Source organism: Humulus lupulus, chromosome 2, assembly GCF_963169125.1.
Source record: "Humulus lupulus chromosome 2, drHumLupu1.1, whole genome shotgun sequence".
NCBI lineage: Eukaryota > Viridiplantae > Streptophyta > Magnoliopsida > Rosales > Cannabaceae > Humulus > Humulus lupulus.
Window position 1 is genome coordinate 264,988,034 of NC_084794.1, and position 25,012 is coordinate 265,013,045.

At 34.5% G+C, this 25,012-nt stretch overlaps 1 protein-coding gene across 1 annotated transcript; it reads left to right on the forward strand.

Annotated features, from left to right (window-relative positions):
* The first annotated feature begins 343 nt into the window (after positions 1–343).
* On the forward strand, positions 344–22,595 carry LOC133815450 (uncharacterized). The gene is made up of 3 exons (XM_062248289.1): positions 344–569; positions 21,058–21,723; positions 21,799–22,595. The coding sequence occupies exons 1-3, from the start codon at positions 344–346 to the stop codon at positions 22,593–22,595; spliced, it is 1,689 nt and encodes a 562-aa protein (XP_062104273.1).
* Positions 22,596–25,012: the final 2,417 nt, after the last annotated feature.

A 25,012-nucleotide genomic window follows, 5' to 3' on the forward strand; every position in this document is an offset into this window, starting at 1 on the left:
TGATAAATCTGAGGGCCATTGCTCTGATAGTACCGATCATGAAGATCTTGCCACATTACAGAAGCACGATCACGATACAAAATGCTTGCAGCTATGGGAGGTGAAACCGAGTTAATAATCCAACCCAACCATTGAGTTGCAGTGGATCTAAGAAGTGTAGTGTGGATCATGAACCAGAGGTGTAGGTATCGTACCAAGAACGAAATGCATCTTGTTCTTGACAACAAGAGAAATGGTGATAGATCGAACCCAAGAGTTATAATTGTTGCTGCCTTGGAGGATGCTAGAGACCAAAACAACTCCTGGTTGGTCAGTGTGAGAAAGAGAATAGGGATTCTCATATATGGGCGGAATCGGTGGAGCTATGACAGGAGGAATTGTGGGTGGCGAAGCTGTCGTGGGCAGAGCTGTAGTCGGTGGAGGTGGAATGGATGAGGTAGAGCGGCCATGGTTGGAGAGAGGTGCGTCTGAATGGGCTGGAGCTCCATGGTTGACAGAGTTCCCTTTGGTTTCAAGGATGTCGACCGGTGGCAGAAGGAGGCTAGGGTTTCAGTGGGCGAGTTACAAAGGTGAAGAAGAAAAAAATAGGGTATTACTCTGATACTAATAGACCCCTGGGTCTAAAAATAATATTGTAAAAATGCCACTTGGGCCAAAGACAAAATCTAATCCGAATACAAAAAGAGAAAAAGAAAGTTGTATCTTTTTCTAAACTAAAGTAGCAATATATATAGGGTCCAAAACAGAAGCCCAAAACAAAATAACCCAATAACAAATAAACCCAACAAACTAACTAAAATGACAACTCAAGCATTTGTATTTTCTGTTAATATACTTAAAACCTTAAAAGTTTAGTTTTATACAAGAGTCTTCCCCGATATTCTCTCTGGAAATATCTTGTGGGTTGTTGCACTATCCTCACTTCCGGCGGGGAATTTTTAGAGTAATTGTAGCCTTCAGCATGTTCTCCAATCAGTTACAATTTCACATATATAGTATTCTATTGGTTCCATTTTCGTATTTTCCAGAATCTTTTTCAGTCTTCCAACAGTATTTTGAGTAGCAACAAAACATTTAGTCTGGGAGAGCAAGGATATTGAGCTCGTCAATCATTTAACGGACGTTCTTCGTCTGGATGAAAAGGATGTTAGAATTTTATTTTACACGGTATATATAAAACAAATCGGTTAGGATTAATTCATTTAATATATATCAAATTCACAAAATATTCAATATTAAATGTTCAATATTTATATTTTACCCAATTTTAATTTCTTAATTAAATTGGGGGAATATCTCAATTAAAATGAGAGAATATCTCAACCTCTTTATCTGTGGCAAGAAATCTGATGGAATATCTCAACCTATAAATATAGGGCACTGGTCCCCAAGCTTGCTGGTCATTCTGACTTCCAGTAACTCCATCTAAAGAAATAGTGAGAGCTTGGAAACCCGTGTACTCGTTCTAATTTATGTTCTTTTTCTTTTGTAGATCTAAAGCTTATAGATTGAGATTATCAATAGCAATGGCTGGAGGTTTACATTTTCGATCCTATTAATTTATATATAACAATTTGTTTATTCCGCATTAGGATTGTTATGCATATAGATTAATTTTTAATCTTACGGTTGGTATCAGTCATCTTTTCTATGCATCTGCCTTGTTAATATACATATATTTTGCGTGTATATGTACACATACATATATATATTGCTGAATGGTCGAAAATTTTAGATTATTAATTCAAAATTTGTTTCTCAATTTTAGTTGCATTAGAAATCCTTTATAAATGTTTCTGATGATTTGTTATATGAGAAACTAGTTTAAAAATAATAAATGCAAATTTTTTAAAATCCCACACGTTCATGGCCAATGGTTGAAAATTTTATGGTTTTATAATTAAAATCCTTTACAATCTAAATAACATTAGAAATCGTTTAGTTTTTGTTTTCTAATATATTGATGCATCAAAACGAGTTTTGAAATCCATAACAGTATTTGAAACCTTGAAGAACACGTTAATGGTCGAAATTCTTTTTTATGATTGAAGCCCGATTTTAGTTGTTGTTTATGAATAATAATTACATGAATCACTTGAGAAACTATTTTCTAATTGATATGGGCTTTAAAATCTCGAAAATCGATGTCAAAATGGGGTTTTCCAGTCGAGTTTGGAACCAATCCGAAGGACCCACGTGCAGCAAAACCAAATCAAATTTGACCCGGCTGAAGGTAAAAGGCAGGGGAAACGACCCTGCAGCAAAGAAAACGACCCGTCGTTTGACAAGTCATACGACAACAATACAGGGGGAAACGACGGAATTAAAAAAATGAAGAAAAATTCATAAAAATTCTAAAAAGTACCTTTTTATTTATTTTCTTGATTTTAATGCTTATTTAGACAATAAATTCCATTTTTTATTTTTTGCCAATTTAATTAAAAACATATAATTTTGGTAATTTATATGTTATTTGGAAATTAATTAAAATGTGAAAATATTTGATTTTGGTGTATTTATTGTATGATATATTTCTTTTATTCATGCAATATTAAATAATTATGATATTTTATTTTTGTTTTACAATTAATTTTGTGCAATTATTTTATTAATTCACCAAATCAATAAATGATTTTATTATCTTATTTAGCATGAATTTTTTCTGCCATTAACTGTATATATGAAATTATTGTATTTATTTTCCTACATATAAATAATTATGCTAATTTGAATGATTATTTTTTTATTATTCATGCAAAATTTATTCTTAGTATAATTATATTTAAATTTTATATGTATGGCTTTATAATTTTAAATACGTTTTATATTCCATTATTGTGCTAGATACATTAAGATAGGTTGAATAATATTTAGCATATTGATATTCATAAAATAATCACATTAATATTCATAAAATATTTAGGGTGAATAATACATAAACAATTTTGTGGTTGACATAAGAATGTATGAAACTAAGACAAATGCTCAATCTAAAACAATTTTTAATGATCTTCGGACGACCACAATAGGAGCACTACTCTATATGATTGCATATTATGTTATAACGAAATTTTCTTAGGTATTCATAGAGCCTAAAACATAATGTCTAGTGAACCATATAATTTTAAATAATTACGAAATAGTCACAACATCTTTAATTATATAAAATTATATATTAATCTAAAATAATCACATAATGGACATAAATTGTGATTGATTATATAGATATAATAATTTTACCCCACAATGATTTTATTATATTTATATATTTAATTAGGATAATATATTAAATTAATTTTCTTAATTTACCCACAAGAGTTATGATAATTAATTTAATAGTTTTATCATAAAGTTTAATTTAGATAGAACTATCCAACCTTAATTTATCCAAAATAATTTGTTTGAATAATCTATCATCATGTACATCTAATTTTATTAAATTAAAATTTTAGCCCACAGACAATTTTTGTTTAATAAAATTTCATATTTAAGCAAGTTATACTGATGGACCCAAAACGGGTATGTTTGAAAAATTTATACTCGCAAGCGCACGAATCGTATATGAAATATAGTGTTCGTGTAAGCACGAGATCAAACCCAAAGGAGTTTTCTAAAATCAAAAAGAAAACTATTTTAAACCAAAATTAATAAATTCTAACCTAGCTCCAAAGATTGATGAGTTTTAATGTTATGAACATAAAATAAAAGATTGAAAATAAAATTATTTAAGAGAATAAAAATAAACCAATAATGATTTGAAAATAAGTGTTAAAAGAAATATTATTAAGATACTAGAACCACAAAATGTAAGTTTAATAATACTTATTTGTATATTGATTCCCAAGTTTTAGTGATAGTTAAAATAAATCAAACTATCATTTTCTAAATAGATTTATAATTTTAAGCACAAATTACTTCTAAAAAGATAGGATTTTTCTTCACTTTTCAAAAAGTATAATTTCAAAGCATTTAATGTGAATCAATCTAATGAAACGACAAAAAATCAAATAACATTATTTATAAGGCAAAACATAATATTTTTGTTCTAAGCATTGGATGTGTACAATTTAATGACACGTCTTACACAAAGAATATTATGTTTTGCAAAAATGAAGAACAAAGTGCATATTATCTAACAATCCAAAATATGAGATATTAAAGATGAAAGACAAATATGAAGAAGAAAAATCCATAAACTTTGTTGCATTACAAGGGAAATCAACATACAACATAAATATTATCTAGTTACAAGTTGCTTCATCATGATCTTAATAATCTTATGAAAAATATTAGAAGCACACAACTAGAATAGAAATTACAAACATAAATAGGAAAATTTGGAGGAGGAACCCCCAAATTTTTTCTCTAAAAACTCATAGAAAAAATGACCAAAAAGAAGAAAAAGATGAAGATAATGGAGTGGTCTTGAAAGTGTAGAAATTGTAGTGTAAGCCCTCCAAAAATAAGCACCCATAAATGGTCTTGAAAATTTTCTATTTATGGCCAAAATGAAAGTATTAAAATAATCAATTTAAATAGATTAAATTGATTAAATTAATAATAATATGGCAAATATGGGTAAATTATAAGGTGTAATGATGATTTTGTGGTGAAAATGTGTAGAAAAGTTGGGTAAAAATTGGCAATATTAGACAAAAGGGGACAAAGGAACAAAGATGTTTTTGTTGGGCTCAAAATGCACAAAGGGGGTTGGTGGCAAGCCTAGAGGCCGCTGGTGGCATTGGGCCTGGCGTGGGCTTGCTGGAGGAAGGCAGGCGGGCTGGGTGCATCAGGCGAGCCCAGGAGTGGAGGTGCTACGGTGGTGGGCTTCGGTGATTTGGCTGGCAAGCGTGGGCCTGGTGAGTGTCAGGCCTGTGGGGCTTGGGTGAGTGGAGGCAAGAGGGCTCGGCTAGGGTGGCATCGGCTGATGCTAGGAACAAGGGAGGCACGGACCTGTGGGCAGGTGGGCCTGGGCGTGATGGGCCTGGCTAGTGGAGGAATAGTGCTGGGCCGAGTGGCTGCTGAAGGGGCGGGCTTAGGTGGCTGGGAGAGGCAGCTGAGAGTTGGGCTTCGGTTGGGCCTGGGCTTGGCTTTGGTGGGGAGGCTTTTCCAAAGCTTTTTAACAATGTCAATTTATTCCTTTTTTCCTTGAAAATGCTAATTTCTACTTCATTTTTCTTTGCTTTTCAAGCACCAACAATACAACAATTTCCTACAAAATAAATATAAATTAAGTCATAATCAAATATTTTTAAGTATAAAATAAATCATATTAATTCTGTAAAAATATTAATTATAACTTAATTTAATTTAGCATTTAAGTTCAATAAAACTAGATTTTTTTTACCTTAACTAAACAATAATTCAAATAACTATACTACAATATTTTACAACAATATAACTATAAAAATACACAAAAATTTATAAAATTAAAATAAACCTAATAAATTCAAAATTACTTTAAAACTTAATAAATCAATTAAAAACTCAAGAATTAAGCAACAATTAGCATATAAAAAGTAGTAAAATAACTCGATTTTGTAGAGTTGTCATATACATTGGTAAAGCATGACTTCATTAAGCCTCAATCTTTAGAAATCTAAATTTGTAATCCTATTCATGCAGCTTCTTCATCCTCATCTAGTTTCGCTGAAATCCTTATCGAAATTCCTGAGCTTAGGGGTGACAATTTCAAAATCTGGAAGGAACGAGTTCTTCTTCATTTAGGCTGCGCCAACATGGACTACATAATAAGGAATGATGAACCTACTGCAATCACTGCGACTAGCACTGCTGCTGAGATCGCAGTATATGAAAAATGGGAGCGATCCAATCGTCTTAGCATCATGTTCATTATGTGCAAGAACTCTATGGGAATGCGTGGATCGGTGGAGCAACCTGAGAAAGTCAAAAACTTGATTTAAATGATCGATGAGCAGTTCGACACTTCGGACAAACCAATTTACAAAAACCTCATCCACCAGTTCTCATCAACAAAGCTCATTAGTATCAAAGGAGTTAGAGAACATATCTCAAAGATGAGGGACATTTCTGCTCAACTGAAGAAGCTCGATGTAGTGATTCCTGAAACCTTCCCGGTCCACTACATCCTTAACAATCTTCCACCTCAATACGGGCCTTTCAAAATTTCCTACAGCACACATAAGGACAAATGGAGTATCAATGAATTGATAACCATATGTGCTCAAGAAGAAGCAAGGCTCCTACAGGAACAAGGTGAAAGTGCTCCATGGCCACCCAAGGAAAGAAACGCAGACCATCCAAGAAGGACAAGGGGAAAAATAAAGTGCCTCCCCAAGGCGAAATAAAGAAGGATTTTGTCACGTGTTTTTTCTGCAAAAAGAAAAGGCATGCGAAAAAAGAATGCACCAAGTTCAAGAAATGGATGGACGACAAAGGTAATCCAATTTCCTTCATATGTTATGAATCTAATATGGCTAATGTTAATATTAACACATGGTGGATTGATTTTGGGTCAACAATTCACATTTAAAATTTCTTGGAGGGTTTACAAAACCTAAGGAATCAATAAGAAGTGAGCAAAACATCTTATCCGGAAACAAGATGGGCTCACATGTGAAAGCCATTGGAACCTGCCATTTAGTTTTAAGTAGTGGTTTTATTTTAAAGTTAGAAGAGATATTTAATGTACCAAGTTTCTCTAGAAACTTGATTTCAGTTTCAAGACTTGCACCTTTTGGATTTTCCTTTACATTTTCAGACAAATCTTTTAATTTATATAATAAATCTGAATGTGTTGGAAATAGTATTTTGTCTGATGGTTTTTACTGCCTTAATTTACAAAATAATATTGCTTATACTACTTTGCATGTTCACGTTGGCAATAAAAGATGTGTTATGCATGATAATTCCTCTACATTATGGCATCGGAGATTGCGACATATATTCATTGATAGAATTAAAAGGTTAGTGAAAGATGGGGTACTCAATACCTTAGATTTTACTGACTTTGATACTTGTGTGGATTGCATTAAGGGAAAACATACCTCCAAGTCTAAGAAAAGTAGTGTCCATAGGAGTTTCGAACTATTAGAAATAATACATATTGATATATGTAATCCATACATGGACTCATATGGTCAGAAATACTTCATCTCCTTCATAGATGATTACTCACGCTACACATGTAAATCTACTTACTTCATAACAAAAGTGAAGCGTTAGATGTCTTTAAGATATTTAAAGCTAAAGTAGAGAAACAAATGCAACAAGCAAATTAAGATAGTGAGGTCAAATAGAGGTGAAGAATATTATGGTAGATACACTGAAGATGGACAAGCACCTGGCCCTTTTGCAAAGTTTCTTCAAGAAAATGGGATTGTTGCCCAATATACCATGCCCGATACACCCGAGAAAAGTGGTGTTACAGAAAGGAGAAACCGAACATTGATGGACATGGTGCGGAGTATACTTAGCAACAACCCTAAACGTCTTAAATCCTTGTGAACTGAAGCTCTAAAGACATCTGTGTACTTAAATTGAGTTCCAACCAAGGTAGTCTTAAAAACTCCTTTTGAATTATGGAAAGGTTAGAAACCGAGTTTGCAACATGTATGCATTTGGGGATGCCCATCTGAAGTTAGGATATACAATCCACAAGAGAAGAAACTGGACCCAAAGAACATAAGTGGATACGTTATTGGATACGATGAAAGTTCTAAAGGTTACAAGTTTTATTGTCCATCTCATAGCACTAGGTTTGTGGAATCAAGGAATGCAAAGCTTCTTGAAAATGACTTGATTAGTGGGTGTGATCAATCAAAGGACTTAGGTTCTGAGAAAGATCCTTCTAAACCCTCTACCTCAAGAGCAAGATTGATTGTATTTCATAACACCACTGAAGTCCAAATGGATGTTGAACCACCTCAACCAATTGTTGAAGATCCACAAGTCGATAATGAAGTTCAAATGGATCAAGTTGTTCAGGAGTTGCCTATAATTGTTGAACAATAAGCTGAATCAACTGCACCCCAAGAGCTTGCTGGTGTAGCCTTAAGAAGATCCACTAGGACAACAAAATCGGCAATACCTAGAGACTACGTTGTGTATTTTCAAGAATCTGACTACAATATTGGAGCCAAAAATGATCAAGAAACGTTTTCACGAGCTATGAATAGCAAAGAATCGAAACTGTGGTACAATGTCATGAATAAAGAAATGAATTCTATAAAGAAGAGCAACGAAGTCTAGGGTCTTGTTGAGTTGCCTAATGGGGTGAGGGCTATTGGGTATAAATGGGTCTTCAAAACAAAGAAAGACTCATTAGGCAATACTGAGAGACACAAAGTGAGACTTGTGGCTAAAGGATTCACTCAAAAAAAAAGGAATTGACTACACGGAAACCTTTTCTCCAGTATCTAAGAAAGATTCCCTCATAGTTATCATGTCATTAGTTGATCATTTCGATTTAGAGCTGCGGCAGATGAATGTGAAAACTGATTTCCTGAATGGTGACCTAGAGGAGGAGGTATTGTAATAACCCGGATTTTTTTTATTTTATTTATTGTGTTTTATGTAAACATTGTTCTATGAATTTTTTTTTATTAAGAGTATGAGGAATAATTAAAATAATATTTGGTGAATATTATTTTAATTAAATAAATGTGAGTTGATTACCTTAGACCATAGTGTGGGAACTTAGATGTGAAATAAATCTAACATAGACATCTTGTTCAAAGAGTTGAAGTATATGATTTTATGTGTTTGGAATCCACGTAAAATCTTAGAATTATTTTAGACTATAATTTTGTGGCTTATTCACTAAGAGTCTATGAATAATTCAAGAGGAATTTTATGGGATTAAAGTTATGATTTTATGCTGAAAGGACTCACATAAAATCATAGACATAAGTTAAACCAAAGTTGCATTTTTGGTGTTTAGACTATAGTTTATATTTATCATTCTTAAGCTATAGTTTTAAAGTTTTATTTTTGAGAAGCGTACGGTGTGTTCGGCTGCACACATACTTATTGGAGGGAAACGCAATTTGAATAGCCATGGCAGTTTTTAGAGGTTACCAGGGAGGGAATTAGAACCGTTGTCTTTCCTCATTTGTTTCAGCCATCTTTGAACGTGAGAGAAAAACTGAGAGAGATTAGAGAAAGAGAACACATTGTGTTCTTGTAGTGTGCGACCACTTCGGGTCCAAGAAGAAGAAGGTAAGGTGAGTCATTTCTTTGGTTTTTCCTTGGGTTACAGACCTTAGACATGTCCTTAGAACCTCTGTTTTGATTGTAGAAGAAAGCAAGAGAAAGAAGGGAGTGTTATTGGAAGTTCGGTTCAAGAATAATCAGAAGAAAAACGTAAGTCCGAACCTACTTTGCGTTGATTTTTCTCTTAGATTCTGAGTACCAAATTCATGTCGAATGGTTTTGTTGTGTTCATAGTGTTTTGGAATAAGTTGAGGAGAAGAAAGAAAATACCAAGAACCGACCACAGTAAGAGGTATATATTCAAAGATTTCCTTCGTAGTTTTATGTTTCCGATTGTTCGTTTTCGCTTCCTTATCGTGGATATGAATTTGTGGGCTGTTTTGTATTGATTTAATTAGTGTTTTGGGACTAGAAACATACATTAAGGGGTTAGGGATAGTTTAATATATGTGTTCTTGAAGTTTGAGATGATTTAGTGGTGGTTGAAGATGGGTGGTGATGGCTGGCCGTGCGTGGGGGATACCACTTTGGGTGGTCACGCGTGGAGGCCGGTGGTAGTGATGGTGGTGCTAGTGGTGGCCGAAGTGATGAGCATGGTGGTCTAGGGAGTGAGGTCATGGCTGCCATAGTGAGAAACCTTGGTTCGGATGGCCATGGCTGAATATGTGATGAGGTTGATGAGAATGGGGTCACGTGCATGCATGTGTGTATGACCCAGCTGGTTACAAATGGTTACAAATTTGTAGCCAAAAGGACAAAAAGTGGTATTTGGTCCCGAAACTTTATGGAGTTACTGCAAGGCTTGGGATTAGGTATTCTAAGATCAAAATCTGATTATTAAGAATTAAGGATAAAAATTCTCTAATTAATTGTCCAAGTATAATAATTTACAAGCTAGGCTCGGAAATTATTATGTAAGCTTCAAGAAAAATTATAAGTTTGGGAGTTAGTTTCAAAGTTTAGATTTGATGACTTAGAACCTATGAAATATTTTCAAGGACTTAGAAAATATTTTAGGAAGTACAATATTAGCAATTTTAAGTCTCAATGTCAAGAGGTGGGCTCGGGGCTCGTGAATTGGACTCGAGGATCAGAAAAAGGAATTTTAAGAAATAATTGAAGTTTTGACTTGAAATTTCGAACATGGCCTAGGATAAATAATAATTTTCTAAGTTGAGTTTGGGATTCTGAGAGGGGTATTATGATCATTTTACCCCAAGGGCTCGGGGTTGGGCCAGGGTCGGGAATGTTAGTTTTGTTTTTAAATTTCCTTATATATTTTAGAATCTTAGTAAGCATAAACTAAGACATATTGTCCCAATATGATTATAGGGTCTAAACGCGATCGGAAATACTCACAAAGACATCATTTGCGAAAGCTAAGGATAAGAGGTAAGGAAGTATACACCAAGAGTAACTTAGCTTGTTGTGATCTTAGTGAATTGTTTGCATGTTTGTATGCTGCCAGTTAAATTCTAGTTGCTATATATATGTGTGATTATATGGCTGGATGTGCATAATAGTACTCATCTATCAGGTTTGAATGTTATCATGAATGCAAATGTGCAATATTTGTGACTGTCAAGGGAAACCTTGTGAGGGTGGATCCCATGTAGCCGTGTAGTGGGGTTAGTCGCCAAGTCAGTAAAGTCATCGGGTTTTAGCGGAGTGTACCCCTTTGGCACGAGAGGTGAGTATTCTCTGGGCCGTGGAGGCCACACAGGGATCATGACCCCACAGATAACTCGATGACTCAGTTACAAGGGAAACCTTGTGAGGGAGGATCCCATGCAGCCATGTAGTGGGGTTAGCTGCCAAGTCAGTAAAGTCATTGTGTTTTAGCGGAGTGTACCCCTTTGGCACGGGAGGTGAGTATTCTCTGGGCCACGGAGGCCACACGGGGATTAAGAACCCATAGATAACATGATGGCTCAGTTATATGTTTTCAGTATGTTACGCAATACTGACTTATGTGAATATGCTAGACGTGTTGCTCAGTTTACAATTTCTAGATATGCATTTCCGTTATGCAAAGTTTGTTTTGGATAGTAGAATCATGAGTTGTAGCTAGCTTCCTTACTGAGTGTTATAGCTCATCAGTTACTCTGTGTGTGTAGGTAAGGGCAAAGCTTAAGGAGCAGTGCAATGAGCTGGAGGGGATTCTGTCTGAAGTATGCATACTGTGAAACAACCGACTTGCAGGGTCGTCAGGGTTCTATTAAGTTTTCCGCTGAGTCTAGTAACAGTTTTATCAATTTCATGTTTACTAGTTTTACTTAAAGAAGGCCCTATGGCCACAGACTATTTCTTAAGTTACATTTAACTACATTTTGTTTTTAAAACTATGGGATCCCATCCAAATACTATTTTATTTCAAAGTACCCCAATGCAAAATTTTCTATAGTTTACTTTAAAGTTTATTTAGTTCTTAACGTCCGATTTTGACCAAAGTTGACCGTTAGGGTCCAATTGACCCCGGATAGTCATAGTCATATTTCAATAGATCTAGTTAATAAAAGTCGGGTCGTTACATTTGGTATCAGAGCCTACGTTACTTGGGCTCCTGTAGACCCTCACAATATGCATATGAAGATCAGAAAGGCCCCAACTACCAGCTACTGCATTGTAAGTATATTTCTAAGTTTTGCAAGTACTTTTGAGTTTAACCATAATTGTGGGTTTCATAATGACTAGATAATGGTGATGATGAAGATAACAGTTATGTCCGGCCGAGGACGAGGGGCTAAGGAAACCCGAGACTATTGGATTCAAAGGACTAGGGAAATGAAAATGAGCCTGACGGTAGCTATGATGAATTCAATAGGCTAATTAGGCATATCATGGCAGTGAACTATGTCATCCAAGAGATTAAGTGGATGGGGGGCTTACTTAAGTGTCTATAGTGTTTTGAGGTTCTAATGAGCACAATCTCTTGGCAGAGTGTTAGGGATGCTCTTAACCAGGCTTGGAGCGAGGTAGCTCACTTAGAAGCTCAAGCCCCAAATCAATATTCGGCTATGGGGAAGAGATTCCCTAGGATCTACGTTGAGAACATAGCCAAGAAAGTTAGGTTTAACCCTTTAGGGATCAAGAAAATAAACTATAGTAAGAAGAGGTGGGTACAAGGAACCCCTAAGCTACCCAGGGGAGTGATTACAACCAGAAGGATTCTCCTCCAGTGATGGTGAGCATTTGGTATGCAAGCTTAAGAAGTCCATCTATGGTTTAAAACAAGCATCCCGCCAATGGTATTTGAAATTCCATGATGTCATCTCTCCTTTTGGATTTGAAGAGAATGTCATGGATCAATGTATATACTAGAAGGTCAGTAAGAGTAAGATTTGTTTTCTTATATTATATGTGGACGGTATTCTTCTTGCAACCAATGATAGGGGCATGCTACATGAGGTGAAACAATTTCTCTCAAAGAACTTTAAGATGAAGGATATGAGTGATGCATCTTATGCCATTGGCATTAAGATCCATCGAGATAGATTCAAAGGTATCTTAGTTCTATCTCAAGAAGCCTACATTAACAAATTTTTAGAGAGATTTTGGATGAAATATTGTTCACCAAGTGTTGCTCCTATTGTTAAGGGTGATAAATTAAATTTGAGCCAGTGTCCAAAGAATGAATTTGAAAAGAAAGAAATGAAGAACATCCCATATGCTTCTGGTTTTGGAAGCTTAATGTATGCTCAGGTGTGCACAAGACCCGACATTGTCTTTACTGTCGGAATGTTAGGAAGATTTCAGAGTGACCCGGGGTTAGACCACTGGAAAGCTGCAAAGAAAGTTATGAGGTACCTTCAGGGTACTAAGGATTACAAACTCATGTTTAGACTAACCGGCAACCTGGAAGTAGCTGGCTACTCAATTTCAGACTTTACTGCTTGTACTGATTCACGTAAATCAACCTTTGGTTACGTGTTTATATTTGTCGGTGGAGCTATATCATGGAGGAGTAACAACAGACCTTAACTGCTACTTCTACTATGGAAGTTGAGTTCGTTTGATGTTGTGAGGCTACATCGCATGGTGTATGGCTAAAGAGTTTCATTTCAGGCCTTAGAGTTGTAGACTCCATATCTAGGCCATTGAGAATATTCTGTGACAATTCAACTATTGTATTCATGGCTAAGAACAACAAAAGTGGTATTTGAAGCAAGCACATCGACATAAAGTACTTAGCCATGAGAGAACGTATTAAAGAAAATAAAGTGGTCATTCAACACTGTAAAATCCTTTATTGGCATTTTTGACAATAATGACAAAATTAATTAAAAGGGTATTTTTCGAAATTAGTAGTTTCCTGTTTTGTAAATATTTTGGTACATTTCGAAAATAGTTAGTTTCCTGTTTTGTGTGATATAAATCAGATTATTCTATATATGATTATAAAATAAATATATAATTTCCTATAAAAGAATATATTTTCTTGAAATTGGTTTATATGGAAATTATTAGTATTTATTTTCATTTATCTGATTTGGTTGCCCAGAAATCGTGTACAGCTTGCAATAATAAAGGATATATTGTTTCCTTATTTATTTAAGGAAACTGGGTTGAATAACTGTCCAAGTTCAATGAATCTGTTTGAATGGATTGCCAGTCTGTTTGAACAGATTCTGACTTTCCTGTTTTGGAAGATTTTCCATTTATTGGCTGTTTGATTTCTGATTTGTTTTCCACGACCTAAAGGGATTCTAAAAAGTATATAATCATCCTTAGGTCGTTGGTTTTTTATTATCTCTCTTGGTGTATTATTTTCCAAATATTTTTCAAGTTTTAGAGAGACTTTTTATTATGTGAAGAACTTGAGTCCAGCAAGTTCTTAGTGGTTTATTACAGTGTACTTCTGTGTTGTTTTTCTTTGTGTTAATTGTGCAGGTTGAACACACTTGGACCTTGGTCATCAAGCTTTGGGAGAAGTCTTGTTCTTGAGTCACTTTTCGGGAGGAAAAGTGCAAGTGTTATGATTTGAAGGGAGTTCAAGATCTTAGCACTTCAGAAATTTGATTAGGAGTTTAGATTACAACAGTTGCGACAAATTCAAAAGGGAGTCTTTATTTGTATAAGTCAATTTGGTTTTGTAATCATTTAGATATTCTTCTAATAAATTTCATTCTCTGGGCGTGGCCTCGTGGACTAGTAGTAATCTGCAAAGATTGCTGATACCACGTAAAAATTCGTGTGTTCTTTACTTTATGTTCGTTTTTATCTTCTGGTCACAAACTGTTTAAACATATCTGATTTCTGTTCAAACAGTCTTTATATCTGTTTAAACATTTCTGTAACAGTTCAACAATTAATTATTTAATTTAAATAATTAAGTTGGTAATCATAAAAAACGGAATTACAATTGGTATCAGAGCAGTTCACTAAACTCTTAGTGAGATCTTGTGGTTATTTTCCGTTTGATTTGTTTTGTGTGAAATGTCTTTCTTTGCAGAAGGTAGTTCAGTGTCTCGACCTCCATTGCTAAATGACTCAAACTATCCATATTGGAAAGTTAGGATGAGAGCTTTCATAAAAGCTCAAGATGAGAAAGCATGGAGAGCAATTTTGTCTGGATGGTCACCTCCTACTGAAAAAGGTGAAGATGGAAGCACAATTGTAAAATCTGAACTTGTTTGGGACACAGAAGAAGAAAAATTATCCAGCTATAATAATAAAGCTCTTCACGCCATATTTAATGGTGTTGGAGAAAGTTTTATAAAACTTGTTTCCACATGTGTCTCGGCTAAAGATGCTTGGACAATTCTTCATACTCAGTTCGAAGGAACTATAGATGTTAAAAGGTCTAGATTTATTATGTTACAAACCAGGTATGATGACCTTAGAATGTCTGATTCTGAAACACTATCTGAATTTTATGAGAGATTATCTGATATTTCTAATGAGTATTTTGCACTTGGTGAAAAACTTGATGATTCTGTTCTTGTTAGAAAAATAGTTCGAGTTCTTCCTGACAGGTTCAATGTTAAGCTCACTGCTATGGAAGAGGCAAAAAAATTCAGTACTATGAAGGTAGAAGAACTGATGGGGTCACTTCGTACCTTTGAGTTAAATCAAAAGATTCGTCAAAAAGACAAGCCAAGTACTTCCAAAGAAAAGGAGAAAACCATAGCTTTCAAGAGCACTGAAAAGGAAGTCTCAGATGATGAAGATGGTGATAATGAAATGGCAATGCTTGCAAAGAATTTTCGAAAATATATGAATAAGATAGGAAACAAGAAATTCAATGGCAAGATGTCAAAAGGTAATCCTTCTTCTCTTAAACCTTTTCAAACTAATAAAAAGGGTATTCAGTGCAGGGAATGTGAGGGATTTGGTCACATCCAGTCTGAATGTGCAAATACTTTGAAAAAGAACAAAAAAGGTATGATTGCTACTTGGAGTGATATGACTCTGAAAGTAGTGAAGATGAGGAAGGTAATGTTGCTCTCACTTCTATTTTACCTGGTTCTAAATCTGAAAATGAAAGAATTGTTTGCTTGAATAATGTTTCAAAAGATGAAGAAAATTCTGATAGTGATGAATCTGAATTGAATGATGAGTCTTTGAGTGAATCTTACAAAAAGATGTATGGTTCATGGGTGAAAGTGTGTTCCGAAAATCGGTCATTGGTAAGCAAAAATAAAGATTTATCCCTTGAAATTAAACAACTTACTGATTTGAATGAAAATTTGGAAAAATAAATAATTTCAAAAAATGTTGAATTTAATAAGTTGTCTAAAGATTTGGATACTCTTGAGAAAAATGTTATAATGCTTAACCCTGGTTCAACTATTTTTGAGAATATACAGAATTCAGGTCAAAGAAGTCATGTGGGACTGGGTGCTTCAAGTTCTCAAAAATCAAAGAAAACTGTCTTTATCTCGGCTGGGATGTTATCGTCTGATGTTCCTGTGTCATCCTCACTGAAATCTGTTGTATCCGGTACTCGGATTGTTCCAACAGAAAGGACACAGTCAGCAGGTAAATCTAATGGTAAATTTGAAAAATTCATTCCAATCTGCCATTTTTGTGGTAGGAAGGGTCATATCCGTCCTAAGTGTTTTACTCTTATGAATTTTGCTAAAAATGAATATTTTGAAAATTTCAATTATTTTGATGATTTCAAAAGAGTAAAAAAGGAAAATGTTCAATCAAAGAAAATATGGATCAAAAAGAATAATTGTTTTGCTGGTTTTAATAGTGAATATGATAGATCTGCTTCTTCATATTTTTGGTATTTTGACAGTGGTTGTTCAAGACATATGACAGGTGACAAGTCTATTCTTACAGACATAAAACCTATGCATTGTGGGTCTGTTACTTTTGGCAATGGAATTGAAGGTAATGTTCTTGGTATGGGTACTCTTAACTTTGAAGGGTTGCCTACAATCAAAAAAGTGTTACTTGTGGAAGGTCTTAAAGCTAATCTTCTAAGCATCAGTCAAATTTGTGATCAAGGTTATACTGTTAACTTTGATAAAGAGAATTGTTTTGTTTTAAACAAGAATGGTGAGAATGTTCTTGAAGGTTATAGATCTAATGACAATTGTTACACTCTTCTGCCATCTATTATGTGTCAGTCTGTTGTGAGTAATAACACTGATATGTGGCATGCTAAACTTGGTCACATAAATTTCAAAACCTTGAAAAAATTGTCACATGCAGGGAGTGTTCGTGGTTTACCTAAGCTAGGTAAAGAATCTGATGGTAAGTGCAAGAGTTGTCAACTTGGTAAGCAATTGAAAATTACACATAAAAGTGTTTCTGACATAAACACTTCGAAAGTTTTAGAATTGCTTCACATGGATCTTATGGGTCCAATTCAAATTGAGAGTTTAAATGGGAAAAGGTATATTTTTGTTTGTGTGGATGATCTTTCTAGATATACTTGGGTGGATTTCTTGAAAGAAAAATCTGACACTTTTGATGCCTTTAAAACTCTTTGCTTGAAATTAAAAGTTGAAAAAGATTGCAACATTGGAAAAATTGTTCGTATAAGAAGTGATCATGGTAAAGAATTTGAGAATTCTGTCTATGATGATTTTTGTAAGTCTGCAGGTATCTCTCATGAGTTTTCAGCTCCCAAAACTCCTCAACAGAATGGAGTTGTAGAGAGGAAAAACCGCACTCTTCAAGAAATGAGTAGAGTGATGCTAAACAGCAAAAAATTGACCAAATGGTTATGGGCAGAAGCAATTAACACTGCTTGCTATATCATAAATCGTGTTTTTCTTCGTCCAGGTACATCTAAAACATCTTATGAAATTTGGAAAGGTAAGAAACCAAGTGTGGCTTACTTTCATGTTTTTGGATGTGTTTGTTACATTTTGAGAGATAGAGAAAATCTTGGTAAATTTGATGCTAAGAGTGATGAATGTGTTTTTATTGGATACTCCACTAACAGTAGGGCCTATCGTGTGTATAACATGAGAACCCAAACTGTAATGGAGTCAGCTAACGTTGTTATTGATGATTCCAGGGATTTTTCTGAGTTTTCTACTGAGGAAGAAATTGAAAGGTTTATTGATGAACCTACTGAAAAACACGAAGAAGCTTGTGTCAGTGATACTACTGTTGCAATGTCTGGTCCATCTGTTCCAACAAATCGCGAATCCGATGAAACAGATTCTGGACAGACAGAAAAGAAATTTCCAGGTATTATTTTGGATGAAGTCCAAAAGGAGCCATCAACCAGAGTTAAGTTAAATCATCCAGCAGATTTAATACTTGGAAATCCAAAAGACAGTATGGTAACACGAAGAAGGTTTAGTAATGTTGTTCAATTTGTTTGTTTCTTATCTCTAATGGAGCCTAAAAATGTGAAAGAAGCTTTAACTGATGAAAATTGGATTAAAACTATGCAGGAGGAATTTGAACATTTTTTTAGAAACAAAGTGTGGATCCTTGTGCCAAGACCGTTGCATACTAATATTATTGGCACAAAATGGATTTTCAAAAATAAATCTGATGAATTTGGTACAATCATGCGAAATAAAGCAAGATTAGTGGCACAAGGGTACACACAAGTGGAAGGAATAGACTTTGATGAAACATTTGCACCTGTTGCAAGACTTGAATCAATTAGATTATTATTGTCTATTGCTTGCTTGATTGGTTTCAGATTGTTCCAAATGGATGTCAAATCTGCATTTCTCCATGGGATCTTGAATGAAGAGGTATATGTTGAACAACCCAAAGGGTTTGAGGATCCCCATGCACCTGATCATGTTTACAAATTGGAGAAAGCTCTATATGGTTTGAAGCAAGCCCCTCGGGCTTGGTATGAGAGACTCTCCAATTTCTTGTTTCTCATGGATACAAAAGGGGTGGAGTAGATAAAACTCTGTTTATCAAAAATATTAAATCTAACATAATTATTGCTCAGATTTATGTTGATGATATTGTGTTTGGTTCTATTTCTGACAATGAGGTGCAGGTATTTGTGAAGCAAATGAAAGAGGAATTTGAAATGAGCATGGTGGGAGAATTGACATATTTCTTAGGTTTGCAAGTCAAGCAATTAGATGAAGGCACATTTATTTCTCAAAGCAAATATGCTAAGAACTTGGTGAAAAAGTTTGGACTTGAAAGTTCAAAGATTGCCAAAACACCAATGGGAACGACTGTGAAGCTATCCAAAGATGAAAGTGTTGTCAAAGTGGATCCTACACTGTATAGGAGCATGATTGGTAGTCTTCTTTATCTCACTGCTAGTCGACCTGATTTGAGTTATAGTGTTGGTGTGTGTGCCAGGTACCAAGGAAATCCCATGGAGTCTCATGTTGCAGCTGTCAAAAGAATCATTCGATATGTTCATGGGACTGCTGATTATGGTATTTGGTATTCAAAAGAAACTAACCCTAATCTAGTGTGTTTTAGTGATGCTGATTGGGCAGGTAACACTGATGACAGAAAAAGCACTAGTGGAGGATGTTTTTTCTTGGGAAATAATCTTGTTTCTTGGCACAGCAAGAAATAGAATTTTATTTCTCTCTCAACAGCTGAGGCCGAATACATTGCAGCGGGAAGTTGTTGTGCACAACTTTTGTGGATGAAGCAAATGTTGATGGATTATGGGTTTGATCTTGACACTTTAACTATTTTTTGTGATAATACAAGTGCAATTAATATTTCAAAAAATCCTGTGCAACATTCCCGTACTAAACATATTGATATTCGTCATCATTTCATAAGAGAATTAGTTGAAAATAAAGTTCTTGTCTTGGAATATATTGAAACACATAAACAAATTACAGATATTTTCACTAAAGCTCTTGATTCGGTTCGCTTTGATTTCCTGCGAAAATCTTTGGGGGTTTGTTCTCTTTAAATTCTCTTGTTATGGTGTTGTCCGCTTGATCTATTGTGTTTTTTTTTTTGTTAAGAAAATTGTCAATCAATTTGAAAATTTTGTTGTGTGTCAAGCTGGATAATCTGTCTTGTGTTTATGAATCTTTGGTTGTATATTCTTGAGAGAAATTTAATCTATTCCTCTTAGGCATATTCGAGTAAATTAATCAATGTTTAATGTTTGAGCTTCCTTTTGTGTAGCATTGTTTCAAGCTCCTGTGCAAGAATAGAGCTACCTACATCAGTGTGTGAAAGTCGTCTTTTGAGTAAGTTGGAACTTTGTAATTCGGAGTTATGAAGAGGATACGCTACCGTAGAAAATGGCTACCACTGGTGTAGTGTGACAGCGTCTTCATGGGTTACAATTATTTTAATTTCGAAAAAGACTTATTTGTCATTGGGCAATGTTCCCTTGCATACACTGTCACACACTTATGCTTGAAACAATGCAATAAAAATTATACACAGTTTATAAAAAAAAAAAAAAAAAAAGTGTGTAAGACTCATACATGTTGATTGATTCACTTAAGAATATGTGCTTGTGACTGAATTGTGCTTTATTTCTCTCGAATATTCTTTCTAATTTTTCATTTTCACAAGTGTTCTTATCTTTGGTTTACACTAACACTTATTTTCATTTGCTTGATTTTATTCTTATCAGGATGACTCTCTTTGATCAAAGCAGATTTTTTTTTGGGTTGAGTTTTTATTTTTGTGCATATATATAAAATAAAAATAAAAAAAATGATAATCAAGGAAATACATGGTGGACCGAATCATTGTGGTGATTATGAGAAATTATGCATTTAATTGTGTGATATAATATATTCTTTGTCTCCAAGGAATTTATTTTTGTCTTCTTTCTCATTTTGGAAAATCATGATTTGTATCTTTATTGTCTTGTACTTTGTTTAGGATTTTTTTTTTTTTTTTAAAAAGGGAAAAGTCAATAAGAAGATCGTGTGGGGTATTTGATTCTGGTTACCTTTTTTGGATTGGGTTTTTATACATATTACATTTTTATAAACAGAATTTTTTTTTTTTAAAAAAAAAGGGTAAGTTGTATGAAGATCGTGTGTATTAAAGGTTGTTTCCTTTTATTGGTTAAATTAAAAAAAAAATTAAATAAAAAAAAAAAAGAGGAAACCTTTTATTGCCGTGGATGTTCATTTTGGGTAAGTATTATATTTAAAAAGGCATGCCATTACCCTATTTCCTCTCTCCCACGATTTCACTCAGTTATCTCTTCTCCTTCTAATTTTTTTTTTCTCTCATTTTCTTGTAAGTGTTTTTTGTTTTTTAGAGAAAAAAATGGTAAGAACTCGTGGTGCTTCCTCCAAGAAGATCCCTGTTTCTCAATCCAGAAAGGTGCCATCTCCTTCGCCTCCTCCGTCTGTGTCAACAGCGCTTCCTTCTGTTCCAGCAGCTGCCACAACTGTTGGAAAGTCCTGCAAATCCAAGGCACGCAAGAAGGTGTTTTCGCTCTCTCATGAACACCCTATGGTGTTCCAGATATCTCTGCTGACATTGACAATGTTGCACCACCATCTGAAGTGGTGGTGCCCTCTCGAGCCAAGGACCATTCTCCTCTTCCTTTTGATTCGTCTTTGGAGGCTAGGGCAAAATCGAAATCTGTTTCATCCTCTTCCAAAGCTGCTGCTGCTGGGTTGCTCAAATTGCCCTTGAAGCCGGGTCAGTCCAAGAAAAATTCTGTGACTCCCAAAAGGAAATTGGGGTTGGATGCGTCTCTTTCTCCCTTGTCTGCTGCCAAGAAAAAATTGAAGGCTCATCCCCCTTCACTGTTTTCCTCCGAATCTGATCCTGAGGAAGAAAAGTCAGAATCTGAAGCAACCCATGATACCACATTGTCTGATGAAACGGTTCCTGACAATGCAGAATCAGAGGCTGAGTCTGATGAGCCAGAAAAAGAAGACATTGTCCTCTCTGATCAAGAAGCCGAATCTGACTCAAACCAAATTGCATCTCCTTTGACATCCAAAGCTAAAGGGAAGAAACCTATTTCTGGTTCTACACCTTCTCCAAAACGTTCAGGTGTAAATTTCAAACCTTATTCTTCCATTTTTTGCTATAATGATAATGCACGTGATATGGTTCTATATGCTCAAAGGAAATTTATCATAGAAAGAAATTATGTCTTGAGTGATCATCGTCCTTTTGGTGTGCTAACAATGCTTCAAGATCGACAATGGACAAGTTCTTTGGTTAAATTTTCTGGTTTTGTGGATAGAATAGTCAAGGAATTCTATGCCAATCTCACTAATGAAATTATTGAACCTTCATCTCCTCTGTATAATAAAGTGTTTGTTAGGGGCCATTGGTTCTCTTTTTCTCCTCAAGACATTGCTCTTGCTTTGCATCTTCCCCTTGCTGTTGAGGATGATGTTGATGGTGCCTCTCTTGACAAGTACATGGCTATCACTGAATTGGTAGGTCAAAAAATGGTATGGCCATCTAATACAGTCATCTCGGTCTCCAATCTCACCTACACTTATGCTGTTCTCCATAAGTTTGCCACAACAAATTGGAAGCCCACTTCTCACACCGCCACTATCTCTTTTGATATGGCATCATTTTTGTACAAGGTGGGGACCGGTCTTGGTATAAATTTGGCTTCGGTTATTCATGATCAAATCATTGGGTTTCGCAAAGGTAACAGGAAAAACTTGAATCTTCCTTTTCCTCAAGTTATTTATAAAGTGTTGAGTATGCAGAAAAAAGATCTCCAACGTGATCAAGAAGACTTGGTGGCACCCACTACTGCTGCTTCCTACAAGGCCTCTGCCCCTCCTTCTGAAGCCACTGCTGCTCCGTCCTCCAAGAAAGTCAAGCCCCAATCTCTGAAGATTGCCTTGGATGACATTCCTCATGCCCCCTCCTCTGTTGCCACAGATTCAGGACTTGTTGCAACAGAAATAGCTGTTGTTCAAGCCTCTGTTGATTCTTTGACTGCTCGAGTGATGTCAATTGAAGGACTGCAACGTTCTGTGTTGGAGGCTGTTCAATCTCTGTCCAAAGATCCAATTGTTTAGTTTTATTTTAGTTTTTGTCCCTTAAACATTGATACTCTTTTTTTTGTTTTATGGTTCATTGGCTTCTTTGAAAGACACAAAGGGGGAGAGTAGTACTATTTCCAAAAACCTGGTTGTTTGTTGTTTTGTTTAATTCTGGACCTTCTTATTTTGAGGGGGAGTTAAGTCTAGTTTATTTACATGTTTGTTATAAGTTCATGCATGTTTGCAGGGGGAGTTCTTTCTCTTTACTTATCACTAACATTTGTGTTGCAGGTTTTTGAATTAATTTTTTCTATCAAATTGCCAAAGGAGGAGATTGTAAAATCCTTTATTGGCATTTTTGACAATAATGACAAAATTAATTAAAATGGTATTTTTCGAAATTAGTAGTTTCCTGTTTTGTAAATATTTTGGTACATTTCGAAAATAGTTAGTTTCCTGTTTTGTGTGATATAAATCAGATTATTCTATATATGATTATAAAATAAATATATAATTTCCTATAAAAGAATATATTTTCTTGAAATTGGTTTATATGGAAATTATTAGTATTTATTTTCATTTATCTGATTTGGTTGCCCAGAAATCGTGTACAACTTGCAATAATAAAGGATATATTGTTTCCTTATTTATTTAAGGAAACTGGGTTGAATAACTGTCCAAGTTCAATGAATCTGTTTGAACGGATTGCCAGTCTGTTTAAACAGATTCTGACTTTCCTGTTTTGGAAGATTTTCCATTTATTGGCTGTTTGATTTCTGATTTGTTTTCCACGACCTAAAGGGATTCTAAAAAGTATATAATCATCCTTAGATTGTTGGTTTTTTATTATCTCTCTTGGTGTATTATTTTCCAAATATTTTTCAAGTTTTAGAGAGACTTTTTATTATGTGAAGAACTTGAGTCCAGCAAGTTCTTAGTGGTTTATTACAGTGTACTTCTGTATTGTTTTTCTTTGTGTTAATTGTGCAGGTTGAACACACTTGGACCTTGGTCATCAAGCTTTGGGAGAAGTCTTGTTCTTGAGTCACTTTTCGGGAGGAAAAGTGCAAGTGTTATGATTTGAAGGGAGTTCAAGATCTTAGCACTTCAGAAATTTGATTAGGAGTTTAGATTACAACAGTTGCGACAAATTCAAGAGGGAGTCTTTATTTGTATAAGTCAATTTGGTTTTGTAATCATTTAGATATTCTTCTAATAAATTTCATTCTTTGGGCGTGGCCTCGTGGACTAGTAGTAATCTGCAAAGATTGCTGATACCACGTAAAAATTCGTGTGTTCTTTACTTTATGTTCGTTTTTATCTTCTGGTCACAAACTGTTTAAACATATCTGGTTTTTGTTCAAACAGTCTTTATATATGTTTAAACATTTCTGTAACAGTTCAACAATTAATTATTTAATTTAAATAATTAAGTTGGTAATCATAAAAAACGGAATTACAAACACATTAGCATTGAATTGATGATTGCTGATTCTATGACGAAAGGCTTGCCACCTCTTAAATTCAAGGATCATGTAGTGAACATGGGACTTGGTTCCCTTATGTAAATTTATTGTACAAACTGAAGTTACTATCAATGAAACTCTTATTTTTATGTTTTCTCATATTTATGTGCATCTTAATTTTATTTGAGAAAATTTTATCTTCATAGGACCTGAATAAACATAGGGCTTATTCCTTTATATATAGTCACATAAAGTACATTGTTATGTAATAAATATATTGTAATACATGGAAGATAATACTCGCCATAAAAAGAGGATCTATCACTATGATTCATGTGTTTGTTATTTAACATGGATAATCGTTGGGATTAAGTGATATATTAAATGCTGACCAAGTGGGAGAATGTTAGAATATATATATTTTACATGGTATATATAAAACAAATCGGTGAGAATTAATTGATTTAATATATATCAAAGTCACAAAATATTCAATATTAAATGGTCAACATTTATTTGTTACCCAATTTTAATGTCCTAATTAAATTGAGGGAATATCTCAACCTTTGTAAGAGTGACAGAGACTCTGATGGAATGTATCAACCTGTAAATATAGGGTACCAGTCCCCAAGCTTACTGCTCATTTTGACTTCCAGTAACTCCATCTTAGAGCTAGTGAGAGCTTGGAAGCTCATGTACTCGTTCTAATTTCTGTTATTTTTCTTTTGTACTTATAGATCAACATTATCAATAGCAATGGCTAGATGTATACATTTTCATTCCTATTAATTTATATATAACAATTTGTTTATTCCGCATTAGGATTGTTATGCATCTAAATTAATTTTTAATCTTACAGAGGATGGTCTGATGGTACCACTAGACAAAGGAGGTGCGGAGGAAGGAAAGAAACAGCTAGAAATTTATCTAGTTGGCAAAGTTCTTGGTGCACGACCAATCAAGAAGGAGGGCATAGAGAATACCGTG